Source organism: Natator depressus, chromosome 24, assembly GCF_965152275.1.
Source record: "Natator depressus isolate rNatDep1 chromosome 24, rNatDep2.hap1, whole genome shotgun sequence".
Taxonomy (NCBI): domain Eukaryota; kingdom Metazoa; phylum Chordata; order Testudines; family Cheloniidae; genus Natator; species Natator depressus.
In genome coordinates this window covers 22,821,622-22,839,014 of record NC_134257.1, presented here as the reverse complement: position 1 = coordinate 22,839,014, position 17,393 = coordinate 22,821,622, and the positions used below count along the sequence as shown (strand labels likewise).

General features: G+C 64.6%; 1 protein-coding gene and 1 long non-coding RNA gene across 2 annotated transcripts; both read right to left on the bottom strand.

Annotated features, from left to right (window-relative positions):
• Positions 1–6,617: 6,617 nt before the first annotated feature.
• On the bottom strand, positions 6,618–7,187 carry LOC141977506 (uncharacterized). Its single transcript, XR_012636237.1, has 3 exons — positions 7,099–7,187; positions 6,908–6,995; positions 6,618–6,790 (listed from the first exon to the last, which is right to left on the bottom strand). It is a non-coding gene; the product is annotated as an uncharacterized LOC141977506 (long non-coding RNA).
• A 45-nt stretch (positions 7,188–7,232) lies between these two features.
• On the bottom strand, positions 7,233–12,846 carry CBLC (Cbl proto-oncogene C). The gene is made up of 10 exons (XM_074938611.1): positions 12,500–12,846; positions 11,544–11,690; positions 10,990–11,146; positions 10,318–10,439; positions 9,954–10,091; positions 9,461–9,548; positions 9,221–9,352; positions 8,384–8,551; positions 7,446–7,553; positions 7,233–7,247 (listed from the first exon to the last, which is right to left on the bottom strand). The coding sequence occupies exons 1-10, from the start codon at positions 12,844–12,846 to the stop codon at positions 7,233–7,235; spliced, it is 1,422 nt and encodes a 473-aa protein (XP_074794712.1).
• Between the last annotated feature and the right edge of the window lie 4,547 nt (positions 12,847–17,393).

The following is a 17,393-nucleotide window of genomic DNA, read 5'->3' as shown; positions in this document are numbered from 1 at the left end:
CCCCCACCCCACCCTGGTAATTGGGGCCCCTGAGAGCTGAGCGATGCTGATAGAGCCAGGACACAAGGCTGCAGGTTGGGCTGTGGCCAAAGCCAAGGAGACGCCCGCTAATCTGGGCGGGCAGAGTGGAGTGGGCTGGGGGCTTTCCCCCTCGCGGGCAGGCGCACTGGCTCCAATCTGGCTCCAGGACATCATGGAAGGAGGTTGGCTAAGAGGTGTCTCTGGGATTTTATCCTGCACAAGTCCCTGTTTTCCTGGCAGAGGGGCTGGAAAAGGCATTTCCTCCCCCACCCCTGTCCTTGGGGAGCCCATGCTATGGAAAGGTCAGCAGCTACATGCAGGGCCCAGATCACTTGACAGACAGCCAGTGCCACCTGGGCTGGGCTTTCTCCCCACTCATGTAGCCAGGGAGAGAACCCAGGAGTCCTGGCTCCCAACCCCCCTGCTCTAATCAACCAGACCCCACTACCCTCCCAGAGCCTGGATAGAACCCAGGAGTCCTGGCTCCCAACCCACCCCCGCTCTAACCACTAGGCCCAGCTCCCCTTGGCATCTGTGTCTCTGAGCTGTGCGGCATCCCCTGGCCCTGTGTCCCCTGCTGACCGTTCTGTGCCCGCTCCCCCTCCCCACGGGCAGTTGTCCCCCTGCTACGGCCAGCACAAAGCCATCAGTGAGGCAGGGCTCACCGATGCCAGCTGCACACCCAGCTTCACCTGTCCTGGGGGGCCCAGGGAACCAGCGTGTGTGTGGGGGGTTTGCCAACTGCTGAGGGGGCAGCTGGGCCACTTTGGTTCATGTCCCACACGCCTGGGCCCTCGCTCTATGCAAGGCGCTGGCCCTGACCCCGGCCCTGGGCTATGTAGCACTTGGCACCTCAAGGGCCCCGATTGCGGGCTGTGGATACAGAAGTTACTGATAACTGGGCTCCTGAGTGCGACACTGATACTGGTCCCCCCCAAGCCCGACAGCCCAGGGGGCGAAGTGCATGGGGCAGGGAGCCAGGCATCCGGCTGGAGCCAGGCACCTGAGAGCCTGGGTTATTTCTGATGCAGCCCAGTTCACCCCACTCAGCTGCTGCCCAGCCTGGGCCCCTTGGGGCACCAATTTCATGGGTTAGGTGGGGAGCCTGTGGACCTGAGGGGAGTGGGGGGAGAATGCAGAGGAGGCTTCGTCCAGCCGCGTCCTCCCACGGCTGAGAAGGAAATTAAAGCGTTAGCTGCCGGTTAGCGCCGCATCAGCGCAACAGGCTCGGAGCGGTGGGCGGGCGCAGCTGGGCAGCAGCACTGGAAAAAGAGCATCAGGACTCCTGGGTTCTATTTTACCATTCCATCTTCAAGAGGGGAGTGAGGGCTAGTGGGTTAGAGCAGGGGCCTGGGAGCCTGGACTCCTGGGTTTTAACACCCCCTCCTAGGAGGGGAGTGGGGTCAAGTAGTTTTGTGGGGGGGCAGGTCCCCCTGTGCCCAGCTGGAGGGGCACATGGGGGTGGAAGGAGGGGGGACAGGCTGCTCGTTTCCTTGTGCTGACTCAGTGATTTTCCCTTTGACCCCATGGATGGCTCTGGCTGCAGCTGCCGCAAATGGGCCTGGATAGTCACCTGTGCCAGCCAGTCTCTAGCAGGGGAACGGGGGACAGGACAGCCCCTGTGCCTCAGAAGAGGGGACCCCAGAGCCCTGGGCAGGAGGCAGGAACAGCCCCCCAGGCACCCCCAAACCCACAGTGGGCGGGAATTTCCCATCAAAAATCTGTAACCTGCCGCCAGGTGGAGTTGGCAACGACAAGTGCCGGGTCAGCAATTAGGGCTCCTCTTACCCATACAGCACAGACCCGGCTCGAGCCCCCAGCCAGTAACCTGGGACACGTGCGCACCCCCCTGGCGGCTCCATGGCAGCATGACTCCTCACACGCAGAGCCAGTACAGAACAAAGAGCGGGACCTCAGCGTTAGGGAAAACTCCCTACCTGCCTTGAAAAGCAGGCGCCACTACACGAACCCAGCCCCGCAGTGTGTTGGGCAGTGTGCCTCAGTTTCCCAGCTGGCGGTGGGCAAGTCCGATGAACGATTGCCCCTTTAACACATCACTCCCCCCTCTCCCCCCCCCACACACTCACCGTTGCGGTCCGTGGCTAGCAGAGAAACCCAGAGGTCGGGGGGGGGGTGCACAGGGGTGCACCTGTGACCCCAGAAAGCAGGGGGTATCAAGCAGTGTCTCTGGTCGCTGTGCCCCTTCGCACCCATCTGTTTGCGGCTCCCTCGGCTGCTTTTCCCTGCCGCTGGGGGGTGCTCATGGCCTCTGCAATGCCACGGTCTGAGGGTGTGCCGCTGAACCCAGGTCTGCAGGGATTTCAACACCTGCACCGGCCGGCAGGAACCTCACTGCCAGCACAGCCTGGGCATCGGCCTTCCTGTCAGCGCTGGCCCCACACCAGGGCTAAGCCCCGCCTGTCCGACCCCTAGACCGTGTCAGCCTCAGCGACTCACCTCTAGCAATCGCTGGGCAGAAACAACAGCTGTCCATGGCCTCTACCCAGCTCTGGCCTGGGGACACCAGCGAGGAGAAACTCAAACTGCACCTAGACTGCTTTGGGTAGTCCAGCATCCCCCCCTTCCCCTGGTTAGCGAGTGAGGTTCAGTCCAGGGCAGTGGTCCCCAAACGTTTTACGTCACACCCCCCCCCACCTGTGATGAAATCTGCCCATGCTCCCCCAGGAGCCAGGGCTGGGGGCTGAGGCCTCGGCTGGGGATGGGGCCTGAGAAGAGCTGGGTGGCTCTCCCTCCCTGCACCCCTGTGCGGGCTGGCCCGGGCCCTGCTGTGCCCCCTGAACGTTCCTCCACACCACCTAGGTGGGCGTGCCCCACAGTTTGGGGACCATTGATCTAAGGTGACACCCCCCTTCCGCCCCCCCCCTCCCCCCGCAATCGGGCAAGCTAAGCACAGTTCTGCCGCCCTGTGCTGTACGATCAGGACAACACCACGCCATGACCCTGCACTGCCTCCTAGCGCGACTTGTTCCCTCTGGTGATACTCACCCCTTCTTGTCAATCAGGAGAAAGATCTTGGCGTCATCGTGGATAGTTCGCTGAAGAGTCCACGCAGTGTGCGCTGGCAGTCAAAAAAGCAAACGGGACGTTTGGAATCATTTAAAAAGGGATAGAGAATAAGATGGAGAATATCTTATTGCCCTTATATAAATCCATGGTACGCCCACATCTTGAATACTGCCTACAGATGTGGTCCCCTCATCTCAAAAAAGATAGACTGGCATTAGAAAAGGTTCAGAAAAGGGCAACTAAAATGATTAGGGGTTTGGAACAGGTCCCATATGAGGAGAGATTAGAGAGGCCAGGACTTTTCAGCTTGGAAAAGAGGAGACTAAGGGGAGATACGATAGAGGTCTATAAAATCATGAGTGATGTGGAGAAAAGGAATAAGGAAAAGTTATGTACTTGTTCCCATAATATGAGAACTAGGGGCCACCAAATGAAATTAATGGGCAGCAGGTTTAAAACAAATAACAGGAAGTTCTTCTCCACTCAGCGCACAGTCAACCTGTGGAACTCCTTGCCTGAGGAGGTTGTGAAGGCTAGGACTATAACAGGGTTTAAAAGGGAACTGGATAAACTCATGGAGGTTAAGTCCATTAATGGCTATGAGCCAGGACGGGTAAGGAGTGGTGTCCCTAGCCTCTGTTTGTCAGAGGGTGGAGATGGATGGCAGGAGAGAGATCACTAGATCATTACCTGTTAGGTTCACTCCCTCTGGGACACCTGGCATTGGCCACTGGCGGTAGACAGGATACTGTGCTGGATGGACCTTTGGTCTGACCCAGTCTGGTCATTCTTATGTTCTTAATTGTTGGGAATAGGCCACATCCACCTTGACTGAATTGGCACTGACCCCCCACTTGGTAAGGCAACTCCCATCTTTTATATTTATACCTTCCTACTGTATTTTCCACTTCATGCATCTGATGAAGTAGGTTTTAGCCCACGAAAGCTTATGCCCAAATCAACGTGATAGTCTGTATCAGCAAAAACAACGAGGAATCCTTGTGGCACCTTAGAGACTAACACGGGTCCCCTCTGAAACCTAGCATGACTTGTAACCTGCGAGATCCTTTGGCCAACACCTATGCTCACGAGGCAGAGCCAGCATCAGCGCAAACACGGGTGGGTCCTGACCCTGCTCCCCCAGCTAGGGGAGATCTCATCCAGATCCTGCTGACAAATCCAAGGGACACCCAGCAACCCTCACCCCACACCCCCAGTTATGGCTCCCCGCCCCCACAGGGCGCCCACCTAGTATTGCCCCCAATCCCAGCACAGGACACATGCCCCTCAGTAAAGTACACCCAGCCCCACCAGTTGGCATGGCCCCCTCACCAATGTATGGCACAGACACCCCAACACTGCAGCCCCCTGGCCTAGAGCCAAAGCAACCCGTGGGAAGGGGGGGGAGATGGGGGCGTGGGTGCAGGGCTGGCTAATGAGCCAGGCAGATTTAATCGGCTGCCAGGGAGCTGCCGTCAGCAACAAACAGAGCAAAGTCATTAACAGGCTCATAAACCCACAAACAGGAGCCGGGGCACGGAGTGGGAGGGCTGCGGGTTGGGAGTGAGGGCCAGTGGCAGAGCTGGAGGTGGGGAGCCCAGGGCTGGGCTAGCAGGGGCTGCAGGGCGGGAGTGAGGGGCACTGGCAGAGCTGTGGGAGGGGAGCCCAGGCCATGTCTCTGTCACTCCCCATCACTTCTCCCCCCCCAGCAATGTCACCTCCCCCAGAATCAATGGGTTGGCCCAGTTGCTTCCTGCCAACCCCAGGGAAACAGACACCTGCTGCCCTGGGGACCACCCCCCATTATAGCGATGGTGGGGGGGTCCTTGCTCTGGATGAACCATCTGGGCTCCCTGCATAAACCTCCCCCTTCCCCCTGAGGCTCCCTCACAGCCCCTAAGGGGGGCACAAGGGGGTGGGATTGCTCCCCCCATGGCTCCGCAAGTCCTACCCCCCAGTTCTGTTGGCTCCGCTCTCCCCAGCCGGGGGGAGGGTGGGGTGGGGGAATGGAGAGCGGCTGCAGCTATAAAGACTGATGAAATCTGGGGCTCCCGGTGGAGGAGAGAAGGGGGGAGGGAGAGCGGAGTGGGGAGATGCTGCAGGGGGAAGAGAGGAATATACTGGGGAACAGCGTTGGGGGCACAGCAGTGGTTGGGTTGTTCCTTTCAGGGCACGGCTTCCCCCCATCTGCTCTGAGTAGGATGGGGAGACCCAGCTGAGGCTGCCCTGGGGGAGCTGGGGACAGGGCTGACTGATAAATGGGGCTTGAGGGGTACCACCGGGGCTGCTGAGGGAAATGGGGGGAGGGGCAGAGCATGGACCAGTCCCCCCAAGCAAGTCAGAGGGGGGCTGAGCCTGGGTGGGGGATGGATCCTACAAAGACCCCCTCATGGGGGGAGGCAGGAAGAAAAGTGAGGGTCTTAGCCCCATAGCTCTGGCCCTAGGGTCCCATGCCACCACCACCCCGCACCTTGCCCTGCAGGGACCCATCCTCCAGCTCTTGAGTTCTCCCCACCTCTGCCTCCCCAAACCTCCCACCTGCACCCCAGAATGCTCCATCTGTGCCCCACAGGGACCCCCCCACCCTGTCCCCTCCCCCACCCCAGCCTGCAGCTCCACTGCTCATTGATTGAGCTGTTCCTGGAAGTGAGATGAGCTCACACCTGGGGGGGGCGGGGGTGTGTGTGTGCAGGGAATCGATCCCTGCTGGGGGGGGAGAGCCGGGAGCTCAGGAGGGGCCAGCAGGGGCATGCTCCCCAGGGTGGGGGGAGGAGCATGGAGCTCCCCATGGGCCCAGCTGCACCCCCCTTCACCCCTCCTCAGCTGCTCAACACCCCCCCTTGCACAGCAATACCCCTTCCCAGCTTCCCCTCCCTATCCCCAGCTGCTCTGCATAGCCCCTGCTCCCCCACAAGGAGGGGGTGTCACCTGTCTCCCCTCCCCCTGTTCTAGGGCCACCCGCAGATGTGGAGCCCCAAGGTTAGCCCCCTCTTGCAGGGGGGCAGCAGGAGGAGGCCACGTGGGGAGCCGGGGGCAGAGGTTGGTGTGGGGGAGTCATGGGGAAGGAGGGGGAGGGTTGAAAGGGCAGCCCATGGAGAGCAGAGAGGGGTCGGGGGTCAGAGTCCTAGAAATGCCATGGTGGGAGGGTATCAGCTGGAAGCCCCCAAACTTGAGCCAGCCCCCTGGGGGGAGGAGGGGGGTCAGCAGGGGCTGTCTGTCCCTCATCCTGCAGCCTGCCTGCCATGGGGTGCTGGTGACACCTGGTGGCCGCAGCTGGCATCGCACCCCCACAGACGTTTCACCCCCATACTCCTGGGGAGGGGTGTGGAGCAGACAGCGGGGGGGGGGGAGTGGGCGGGGTGCAGGGGGCAGACAGACCCAGACCCAGACCCAGACCCAGAGGGGCAGACGCATGGGCCAACTGGTCCTTTCCCCTGTTTTATTCCTTCTCTTTGAGTTACAGGAGTCCAGACCCCCCAGTTAAACAACTCCCCAGCCCCGCCCCGCCCCACCCCCCAGTGCTGCTGGATCCCCCCAGCCTCTGGTCCCATAAGTGTCACGTCTTTCTGGCTGGTCTCTGGGTCATCGGTCGGGGGTATCTGTGCGGTACTGACCGGGGGGCCTGAGATGCAGCCCTCCATAGGGGGCCATGGGTCAAGGCCCCAGGGTCAGTACAGGGTCAGCCCCCCCTTGCTGGCCGTTGGTCCTGGGGGTGTCTGCAAGGGAGTCCTGGGGCAGTGACCTAGAATGAGAGAGAGACACACATCAGGGACAGACAGAGGGACAGTGAGGGGGCTCGGTGGGGGAACCGGGGGGCTGGAGCAAGTGGGGGGGCTGCAGGGCAGTAGGACAGACTCACCCTGGCTGTACTGTGGGGGGAGCTGAGCTGGAGCCACCCGGACGCCTGGGTTCTCTGGTCACCTGGGTCCGTGGGGTTGAAGGTAGAGCTGGAGTTGGAGGAAGGAGAAAGGAGGCCGTGAGCTAGTGGTCAAGGCCTGTCAGTCTGTCTGTCCCTTCGCCATCCGTCTTTCTGCCCCCCCCATCACTCACTGTGTCTCCGGCGCTGTCAACCCCCCCGCCCACCTGCCCCCCGTCAGCTGGGCTCCTCAGGCCCCTGGGAGAGGGGAGGGGCAGGGGGCCCCCGGGGCCTGGGACGGGGGGGCAGGGGCCGATGCCGGATCCAGTCACTGGGGTTCTGGCTGGGGTGGCCCAAGGGGGGCAGTGGGAGGTGCTGGAGAGAGAGAGAGAAGGACACGGTTACACTAGAGGGGATGCAACTTGCACACTCGCTCTCGCACACTCATATACATTCCCTTGCACACTTGCCCAGTGTTGCACTGGCTTGCCCATGCCCCTTGTGCGCTCACTCCGGTTGCCCCACAGACAGCTTCGCTCACCTGGGGCATGGGGTCCGGGTCCCTGGGCTGAAGCAGGTCCAGCCGGGGGGGAACGGGGGGACCAGGCAGCTCAGGGTCCGGGCAGGGGGGGAACGCAGGATGCCCTGCCTGTGGGTGGGAGACAGAGGTGAGGGTCGCTCCAGCTCCTCCCCCACCCCCTATATCCCCCTTCTGTCTCTCTGCCCCTGCCCCACCCCTCCTGTCTCCCTGCCCCCCATCCTCCCGCCCCCCATCCCCTGCCGCCCACTGCCCTCCTCCGGTGTCCCCAGCCCCCCACCTTCCTCCTGTCTCTTCATCCCCCATCCCCTGCCCCTCACTGCTCCCCTCACCCCCTCAGCATCTCCAGACCCCCACCTTCCTCCTGTCTCTTCATCCCCCCATCCCCTGCCCCCCTCACCCCCCCAGACCCCCACCTTCCTCCTGTCTCATTCCCCCATACCCTGCCCCCACTGCCCCCCTCACCACCACCACTTGCCCCCCCCAGCCCCCCACCTTCCTCCTGTCTCTTCACCCCCCATCCCCTGCCCCTCACTGCCCCCCTCACCCCCCCGGCGTCCCCAGCCCCCCACTTCCTCCTGTCTCTTGACCCCCCATCCCCTGCCCCCCACCCCCTCGCCCCCCCAGACCCCCACCTTCCTCCTGTCTCTTCACCCCCATCCCCTGCCCCCCCAGCCCCCCAACCTTCCTCCTGTCTCATTCCCCCATACCCTGCCCCTCACTGCCCCCCTCACCCCCCCTAGCCCCCCACCTTCCTCCTGTCTCATTCCCCCATACCCTGCCCCTCAGTGCTCCCCTCACCCCCCCGGCGTCCCCAGCCCCCCACCTTCCTCCTGTCTCTTGACACCCCATCCCCTGCCCCCACTGCCCCCCTCACCCCCCCAGACCCCCACCTTCCTCCTGTCTCTTCACCCCCATCCCCTGCCCCCCCCAACCCCCACCTTCCTCAGGGCCGCCAGCTCCTGCAGCACCGACTCCACGTCCTCCAGGTCGTCCTCGTCCTCGTCCGGAGCCGCCCCCGCCCCGCGCCCGCCGACGGGGTCGATGCGAATCTCCTCGCGCCCCAGGATCTCCCGGCGGCAGAAGGGGCAGGTCGGGGCCTGGGTTTGCTGGGAGCAGATGGGGGTCAGGGGCCATCAGTGGGGTCAGGGGTCAAAGAGTGGGGTCAGGGGCCAGAGGTCAGGCTGACCTTGCCAGTGCTTGTGCAATCACCACACTGCAGGGTCAGGGGTCACAATGAGGTCAGAGGCCAAGGGTCAGGCTGACCTGCCAGGGGTTCCGGCAGCCCCCGCCCAGCCGGGGTCAGGGGTCAGGGGTCAGACTGACCTGCCAGGCGTTCAGGCAGCCCCCGCCCAGCCGGGGTCAGGGGTCGGGGGTCAGACTGACCTGCCAGGCGTTCCGGCAGCCCCCGCCCAGCCGGGGTCAGGGGTCAGGGGTCAGGCTGACCTGCCAGGCGTTCAGGCAGCCCCCGCCCAGCCGGGGTCAGGGGTCAGGGGTCAGGCTGACCTGCCAGGCGTTCAGGCAGCCCCCGCCCAGCCGGGGTCAGGGGTCAGGCTGACCTGCCAGGCGTTCAGGCAGCCCCCGCCCAGCCGGGGTCAGGGGTCAGGCTGACCTGCCAGGCGTTCAGGCAGCCCCCGCCCAGCCGGGGTCAGGGGTCAGGGGTCAGGCTGACCTGCCAGGCGTTCAGGCAGCCCCCGCCCAGCCGGGGTCAGGGGTCAGGCTGACCTGCCAGGCGTTCAGGCAGCCCCCGCCCAGCCGGGGTCAGGGGTCAGGCTGACCTGCCAGGCGTTCAGGCAGTCCCCGCACAACAGGTGCCCGCATGGCTGGATCCGAACGTCCTTGTCATTCTCGGCGCAGATTTTACAGAGCTGGAAAGTGGATCCCATCTGGGAGTAGAGCTGGGCTTGGTCCTGAGGGAGATGGAGGGTGAGGCTGGGCCTGCCCGGGGGGTGGGAAGGGCACCAGGACGGGGGCTCAGGGTGGGGGCAGGGCTGGCGTGGAGCAGCCCCGGTACCAACCGGTGAGACCTCGATCCGGTTCTGAGGCATCGGTTCTGTCAGCTCCGTCAGGTCCGGATTCATGTTCTTCCCGTCTGGATACAGGTAACTGGGGGGCAGAAACTGTCAGAACCAGCCTGGTCCGACCAGAACCCCCCACGGATCCATAGCCGACCCGCTGGGTCCTGGATCAGTGCTCCCCAAATCAGAGTCTCCTGAGCCAGAACCGACCCAGAATGAAACCCTCACGGCCCTGACTAGAACCAACCTTGGCCAGAGCCGACTCGAAACAACCCAACTCAGCCTGGCCAGAACTGACCCACTCAATCCAGACCCATCCTGCCCGACGCAGAAACGACGACCCCGGCCCAAGTTCCAGATCACACCAGACTCCGGGCACATAACAGGATTCTGCCCCCCAGGCCCCTGCCCCGATCTGCCCAGCAGGGCCCCAGCTGTGCCCCACTCCGTCACACCCTCAGCCGCCCCACTCCCTGCCAGGCCCCCCACTCACAAGCCCTCCTTGTGCCCCTCGATCAGCGCCAGGAAGAGGGGTCTGTCCTGGGGGATGGTCTGAAGGATGCTGCCGTCCCGGCTCACGTAGCCAATGGCCCACTGCCCCAGCCGCGTGCAGCTGAGCCGAAACACATAGCTGGGGGGAAAACAGGGTCAGTGGCAGGGGGTGACCCCAAAGCCTGAGGGGAGCGCAAGGGGATAGAGGCTGCAGGGAGCGGGATGGGGGCTCAGCAGGGGGTGCTCTCCCCTGGCAGTCAGTGCTGGCCCCAATGGGCGCCAGGGGGTCTGCGTACAGGGAGTGGGCAAGGGGCTCAGCAGGAGGTGCTCCCCACTCTCCCCCACCCCTGCCCATGGGTCCGTACCTGCCTGGCTTGTTAGAATAGGTTTGCAGCCGCGCCCTCACTTCGTCGTAGGTCAGGAAAGCCACGTAGCCCGGGTGTGTCACTGCCAGGTGCGTCCAGTTCTTCAGCAGTGTGGGCCAGGGCTGGAAGGGCACAAGGGTTGCGCTGGACACCAAGGTCTTGCAGCCCCCCCGAAGACCCCCGTTGCCTTTCTGTGCTGCCAGGGGCGACTCCCCCACCCCATCTGCCCTGCGTCTCTCCACCCACCCCCACCCCGCTGCAGCTCTGCAGCTGCTGAGCCGGAAACCCTCAGGCCTCCCGCCCGCCCGCCCCTGGCAGTGCTCCCCCCACACCGCCCACGGGTCAGCTCAGCTTGAGCGGGGATCGACGCGCCACATCCTGCTGGGGATCAAGGCCAGCGCCTGGGCCCTGCTCAGAGGGGCGGGGGGTAAGAGACTAGAGCGAAGCCGGCTGGAGGGGCATTGTGGGGGATTGGCCACAGCAGCTGCCCACTCCCGCAATCTGGATGGGCCCATGGGGCGGATCTGGGGGGATGGAGGACGGGCTGGGGAAGGGAAGGATGAAGGGAGGGGAGGATGGAGGGAGCAGGTGCGCAGCGGAGGGCTGCCCCTCCTAGCCCTCATCTCCCCAGCTTGGCACCCCATGTCCAGCCCTGCCTCCCCCCGACCGTACCTGGAAGAGGCGGGTGAAGATGTCGAACTCAAAGATGGACACGTGGTCACTGCAGGTCAGGTCCATGGTGGCTCTCAGGGCTGCGGCCATGGGGCCGGGCACCACGGGGTGAACCCGCTGCAGTCCCGCCTGGAACTCGCTCCAAGGCACCAGGCTCCTGTGGGGGCAGGGGGCAGTGAGGGGGGATGGGCCTGTGGGGCTGATGTAGGGTTGGAAGTAGCAGGTTGGGAGGCCCTGGGGAAGAAGGGGGGTATCAGGGTGGGAGAGGGAAAGGGGATATCTGGGGGGCAAGCAGGGGGGAGGAGGGTAGTGTGGGCAGGGATACCAGAGAGTCCATGTATCAGCAGGGGGCTGGGAGGGGAATAGTGGGGGATGGAGGTATCAGGGATCTCACTGTGCCCCCATGTCCCTCCCTGGAAGGCCTCGGTGGGGGGGCTGGGAGGGGTGGCAGGGGGGAGGTATTGGCGGTCTCACAGTGCCCCCCATGTACCTCCCTGGAAGGCCTAGGTGGGGGACTGGGAGGGGTGGCAGAGGGGAGGTATCAGGGGTCTCACCGTGCCCCCCATGTCCCTCTCCAGAAAGTCTCGGCAGGCAGCTGGCTGGGCCGGTACTGGTGCCCCTGGTCCTGCCCGCTGGGTATCAGGGCCCGGAGCTCCCCCAGCATGTGGCTGAAGATCAGCGACAGCTTGGTCAGCTTCCTCCTGCGGGAGAGATGAGAGCGGGGGTGAGAATGGAGTCCACTCTCCCCTCCCCCACCACAGTCAACAGGACACACTTGGTCGGGGGGCGGGGGGGCGGCCGGCCGGGAAGGGGAGAGGGGCAGTTTCTCTGCAGCATCGAAGAGGCCCAGAGACACTGCTGAAGCCAGACAACCCCAGACTGGGGGGAAAGACAGACAGACACCTGCCCCACCTCACAGTCTCCGCTCCAGGCACCCAGAAACAGACACTGGGAAGGAAAGAAGATGGTGTGTATGTGGGGAAGGGGTCGGGAGTGCGGGGCACCAGCAGAGCTGGGGTGGGGGGGAACCCAGGCTGGGGTGGGGGGGCTGCAGGTTGGGAGTGAGGGGCACCATCAGAGCTGGGGTGGGGGGGAACCCAGGTTGGGATGGGGGGGGCTGCGGGTCAGGAGTGAGGGGCACCAGCAGAGCTGGGGTGGGGGGGAACCCAGGCTGGGGTGGGGGGGCTGCGGGTCGGGAGTGCGGGGAGCCAGGGTTCCTGGATCTGGACGTTTTCTGTTTTTGGCTCTGTTTCTGCTTCCCCTGCGATAGGAACGGGTTACTCAGTAACTCGGGGCCGCGCCCTTTCACCAGAGTCCAACAGGTGCGGCCAGCCCTCCCTGTGGACAGGTACCCCTCAATTCTGACCTGGAACCCCCCGGCTATCCCAGCCCTGGGGTCCCTCCCTCAGCTCTGCCGGTGCCCCTCACTCCCGACCCCTGCTAGCCCAGCCCTGGGCTTCCCCACCTCTCCCTGCCTCCTTGCCCCACGGTGCCCCCTTGGGGCCAGTACCTGGAGGCCGACCCCTCCTGGAAAATTCCCTCCGGCTCTCCCTTGAAGAGCTTGGTGGCCTGCTTGACCTTGCGCTGCAGGTTGTTGATGTAGACGGGGAAGTAGCCGGCCTCCCAGAGGCAGCTCAGGCTGGCCCCAGGCTGGCCCCGGATCAGCAGCAGGTGCTGGCGCGTCTGGGGCAGGAGCTGGGGCAGGCAGGGGGGGCTGTTCCTCAGCCCCAGCCCCGGCTGCTCCACCAGCCGCTGGAGCTTCTCCAGCCCGTGCAGGGTCTTGTCCAGCGAGCGCCGAGCGGCTGTGCCCAGGGCGAAGGGGCTCCGACGGGCACCTGGTCCCCCTGCAGCAGCCATGACGGCTGGCGAAGGCCGGAGGGGAGAGTTTGTGCTTCCTGCACCCAGGGTTGGGCAGGGCGGGTCCGACCGTGGGGGAGGGAAGGAGGGAACGAAGAAACGAACAAGACAGAGCGAGAGAGAGAGAAAAACGTAGAGGAAGCGACACAAACAAGCAGCTTCACAAGAGGGCCACAGGCAAAGCCTTGAGCCCCCCCCCCCCTCACATCCGGACAGGTCACTCCCCTCCCCCCCGCTAAGGAGAGGGGAGGGAGTGTGGGGGCGTTTTTACACACTGCGCACCTGTCAGAGCAAGTGTGAACCTGCAGCTCTGGGGCCTTTGGATCCAGGAGTGAGGGGCACCGGCAGAGCTAGGGGTGGGGAGGGAACCCAGCGCTGGGCTAGCGGGGGCTTTGAGTCAGGAGTGAGGGGCACCAGCAGAGCTTGGGGGGGGGGGGGAGCCCAGGGCTGGGCTAACAGGGGGCTGTGGGTCAGGAGTGAGGGGCACCGGCAGAGCTGAGGGGGGGAGCCCAGGACTGGACGGCCAGGGGGCTGCAGGTCGGGAGCGAGGGGCACTGGGCGGCCAGAGGGCTGTGGGTCAGGAGTGAGGGGCACCAGCAGAGCTGGGGGGGGGGGAGGAGCACTGGGCGGCCAGGGGGCTGTGGGTCAGGAGTGAGGGGCACCGGCAGAGCTGAGGGGGGGAGCCCAGGACTGGGCGGCCAGGGGGCTGCAGGTCGGGAGCGAGGGGCACTGGGCGGCCAGAGGGCTGTGGGTCAGGAGTGAGGGGCACCAGCAGAGCTGGGGGGGGGGAGGAGCACTGGGTGGCCAGGGGGCTATGGGTCAGGAGTGAGGGGCACTGGCTGTCAGTTCTGTCGCACCCTCTGCAGCTCTCTGGGTGATTTCCTGGCTGGGGAGGGGGGGGTCAGGAGCAGACGGGAACCCGCCCCGGGCCTGAACCTACCTGTAAATCCAGGTGCCGCTGACTCACCTGTGGCCCCACCTGCCCCTGCCCAGGAGCGCGGCTGGAACCCGCCTGCAATTCTATCTTCGGCCACCAGGTGGCGCCGCTGCCTGGATGATCCTCCAGGGAACAATTGTAACACCCCCAGAGGCCCATCCAGCCCCATAGCGCCCCCCATCAGCCCCACAGGCCCATCCAGCCCCATAGCGTCCCATCATCAGCCCCCCAGGCCCATAGCGCCCCCCATTAGCCCCACAGGCCCATCCAGCCCCATAGCGTCCCATCATCAGCCCCCCAGGCCCATAGCGCCCCCCATTAGCCCCACAGGCCCATCCAGCCCCATAGCGTCCCATCATCAGCCCCACAGGCCCATCCATCCCCATAGCGCCCCCCATCAGCCCCACAGGCCCATCCAGCCCCATAGCGTCCCATCATCAGCCCCCCAGCGCCCCCCATTAGCCCCACAGGCCCATCCAGCCCCATAGCGTCCCCCATCAGCCCCACAGGCCCATCCAGCCCCATAGCGTCCCATCATCAGCCCCACAGGCCCATCCAGCCCCATAGCGTCCCATCATCAGCCCCCCAGCCCCATAGCGCCCCCCATTAGCCCCACAGGCCCATCCAGCCCCATAGCGCCCCCCATCAGCCCCACAGGCCCATCCGGCCCCATACAGTCCCATCATCAGCCCCACAGGCCCATCCGGCCCCATACAGTCCCATCATCAGCCCCACAGGCCCATTCAGCCCCATAGCGTCCCATCATCAGCCCCCCAGGCCCATAGCGCCCCCCATTAGCCCCACAGGCCCATCCAGCCCCATAGCGCCCCCCATGAGCCCCACAGGCCCATCCAGCCCCATAGCGTCCCATCATCAGCCCCACAGGCCCATAGTACCCCCCCATTAGCCCCACAGGCCCATCCAGCCCCATAGCGTCCCATCATCAGCCCCCCAGGCCCATAGCGCCCCCCATTAGCCCCACAGGCCCATCCAGCCCCATAGCATCCCATCATGAGCCCCACAGGCCCATCCAGCCCCATAGCGTCCCATCATCAGCCCCACAGGTCCATAGTACACCACATCAGCCCCACAGGCCCATCCGGCCCCATACAGTCCCATCATCAGCCCCACAGGCCCATAGTACCCCCCATCAGCCCCACAGGCCCATCCAACCCCATAGCATCCCATCATCAGCCCCACAGGCCCATAGTACCCCCCATCAGCCCCACAGGCCCATCCAGCCCCATAGCACCCCCCATCAGCCCCACAGGCCCATCCGGCCCCATGCAGTCCCATCATCAGCCCCACAGACCCATAGTGCCCCACATCAGCCCCACAGGCCCATCCAGCCCCATAGCGCCCCCCATCAGCCCCACAGGCCCATCCGGCCCCATACAGTCCCATCATCAGCCCCCCAGGCCCATAGTACCCCCCATCAGCCCCACAGGCCCATCCAGCCCCATAGCACCCCCCATCAGCCCCACAGGCCCATCCAGCCCCATAGCATCCCATCATCAGCCCCACAGGCCCATCCATCCCCATAGCGCCCCCCATCAGCCCCACAGGCCCATCCAGCCCCATAGCGTCCCATCATCAGCCCCCCAGGCCCATAGCGCCCCCCATTAGCCCCACAGGCCCATCCAGCCCCATAGCGTCCCATCATCAGCCCCCCAGGCCCATAGCGCCCCCCATTAGCCCCACAGGCCCATCCAGCCCCATAGCGTCCCATCATCAGCCCCACAGGCCCATCCATCCCCATAGCGCCCCCCATCAGCCCCACAGGCCCATCCAGCCCCATAGCGTCCCATCATCAGCCCCCCAGCGCCCCCCATTAGCCCCACAGGCCCATCCAGCCCCATAGCGTCCCCCATCAGCCCCACAGGCCCATCCAGCCCCATAGCGTCCCATCATCAGCCCCACAGGCCCATAGCGCCCCCCATTAGCCCCACAGGCCCATCCAGCCCCATAGCGCCCCCCATCAGCCCCACAGGCCCATCCGGCCCCATACAGTCCCATCATCAGCCCCACAGGCCCATCCGGCCCCATACAGTCCCATCATCAGCCCCACAGGCCCATTCAGCCCCATAGCGTCCCATCATCAGCCCCCCAGGCCCATAGCGCCCCCCATTAGCCCCACAGGCCCATCCAGCCCCATAGCGCCCCCCATGAGCCCCACAGGCCCATCCAGCCCCATAGCGTCCCATCATCAGCCCCACAGGCCCATAGTACCCCCCCATTAGCCCCACAGGCCCATCCAGCCCCATAGCGTCCCATCATCAGCCCCCCAGGCCCATAGCGCCCCCCATTAGCCCCACAGGCCCATCCAGCCCCATAGCATCCCATCATGAGCCCCACAGGCCCATCCAGCCCCATAGCGTCCCATCATCAGCCCCACAGGTCCATAGTACACCACATCAGCCCCACAGGCCCATCCGGCCCCATACAGTCCCATCATCAGCCCCACAGGCCCATAGTACCCCCCATCAGCCCCACAGGCCCATCCAACCCCATAGCATCCCATCATCAGCCCCACAGGCCCATAGTACCCCCCATCAGCCCCACAGGCCCATCCAGCCCCATAGCACCCCCCATCAGCCCCACAGGCCCATCCGGCCCCATGCAGTCCCATCATCAGCCCCACAGACCCATAGTGCCCCACATCAGCCCCACAGGCCCATCCAGCCCCATAGCGCCCCCCATCAGCCCCACAGGCCCATCCGGCCCCATACAGTCCCATCATCAGCCCCCCAGGCCCATAGTACCCCCCATCAGCCCCACAGGCCCATCCAGCCCCATAGCACCCCCCATCAGCCCCACAGGCCCATCCAGCCCCATAGCATCCCATCATCAGCCCCACAGGCCCATCCAACCCCATAGCACCCCCCCAATCAGCCCCACAGGCCCATACCACCCCCCCCATCAGCCCAACAGGCCCATCCAGCCCCATAGCACCCCCCCCAAGAACCCCACAGGCCCATAGCACCCCCCATCAGCCCCACAGGCCCATCCAACCCTATAGCGCCCCCCCATCCCTCCCACCTGTGCCCCTCTCTCACCCCCCGTCCCGTTCTCTCCCCCAGCCAGGTCAGCATCCCCCCCCGGCCCTACCCTTTGTGCCTCTCTCTTACTCTCCCCTTAGGTCTCACTCCTCTGCATGTGTCTGTGGCTATCTCCAGCCTCATAGCCCCATGGGCCCCTCCAGCCCCACAGCCGCCCCCTCCCCCCCCCCCCCCGCATCAGCCTCACAGCACACACACCCCCATCAGCCCCACGGGCCCATCGAGCCCCATAGTCTCTTTCAGTCTCAGCATAAAAAGTACAAAAAATATTTTATTAGCGGCTTAGAAAAGACCCCCTATAAGTTACCCCCATAACCCCCCCCAAAAGGAGATTCAAGTATCAGTGACTGGCAGCAACTCTGAGGTGGGGTGAGCAGGTTCCCACTGCCCACCTGCTTCTGCATCCAGGAGAGCACCGAGGGGGCAGCCTGGGAGCAGAAGGGTTAATGCTAGTGAATGGGGGGGTGAGGGCTTGGCCTGGCTCCCAGCAGCCTTTGGGGGGGTGGGTCATAGAGGGCCCCTGCGAGTCCAGTCTCAGTGCAGCCAATTCC

What these genes read in the sequence shown, in the direction of transcription:
- CBLC (XM_074938611.1), bottom strand. Translation starts at nt 12,846, where the DNA reads ATGGCTGCTGCAGGGGGACCAGGTGCCCGTCGGAGCCCCTTCGCCCTG. An exon ending in AGAGGGACATGGGGGGCACG is followed by an intron (nt 11,147 to 11,543) that starts GTGAGACCCCTG and finishes CTGCCCCCACAG; the next exon opens with GAGCCTGGTGCCTTGGAGCG. An exon ending in TATTCTAACAAGCCAGGCAG is followed by an intron (nt 10,092 to 10,317) that starts GTACGGACCCAT and finishes TTTTCCCCCCAG; the next exon opens with CTATGTGTTTCGGCTCAGCT.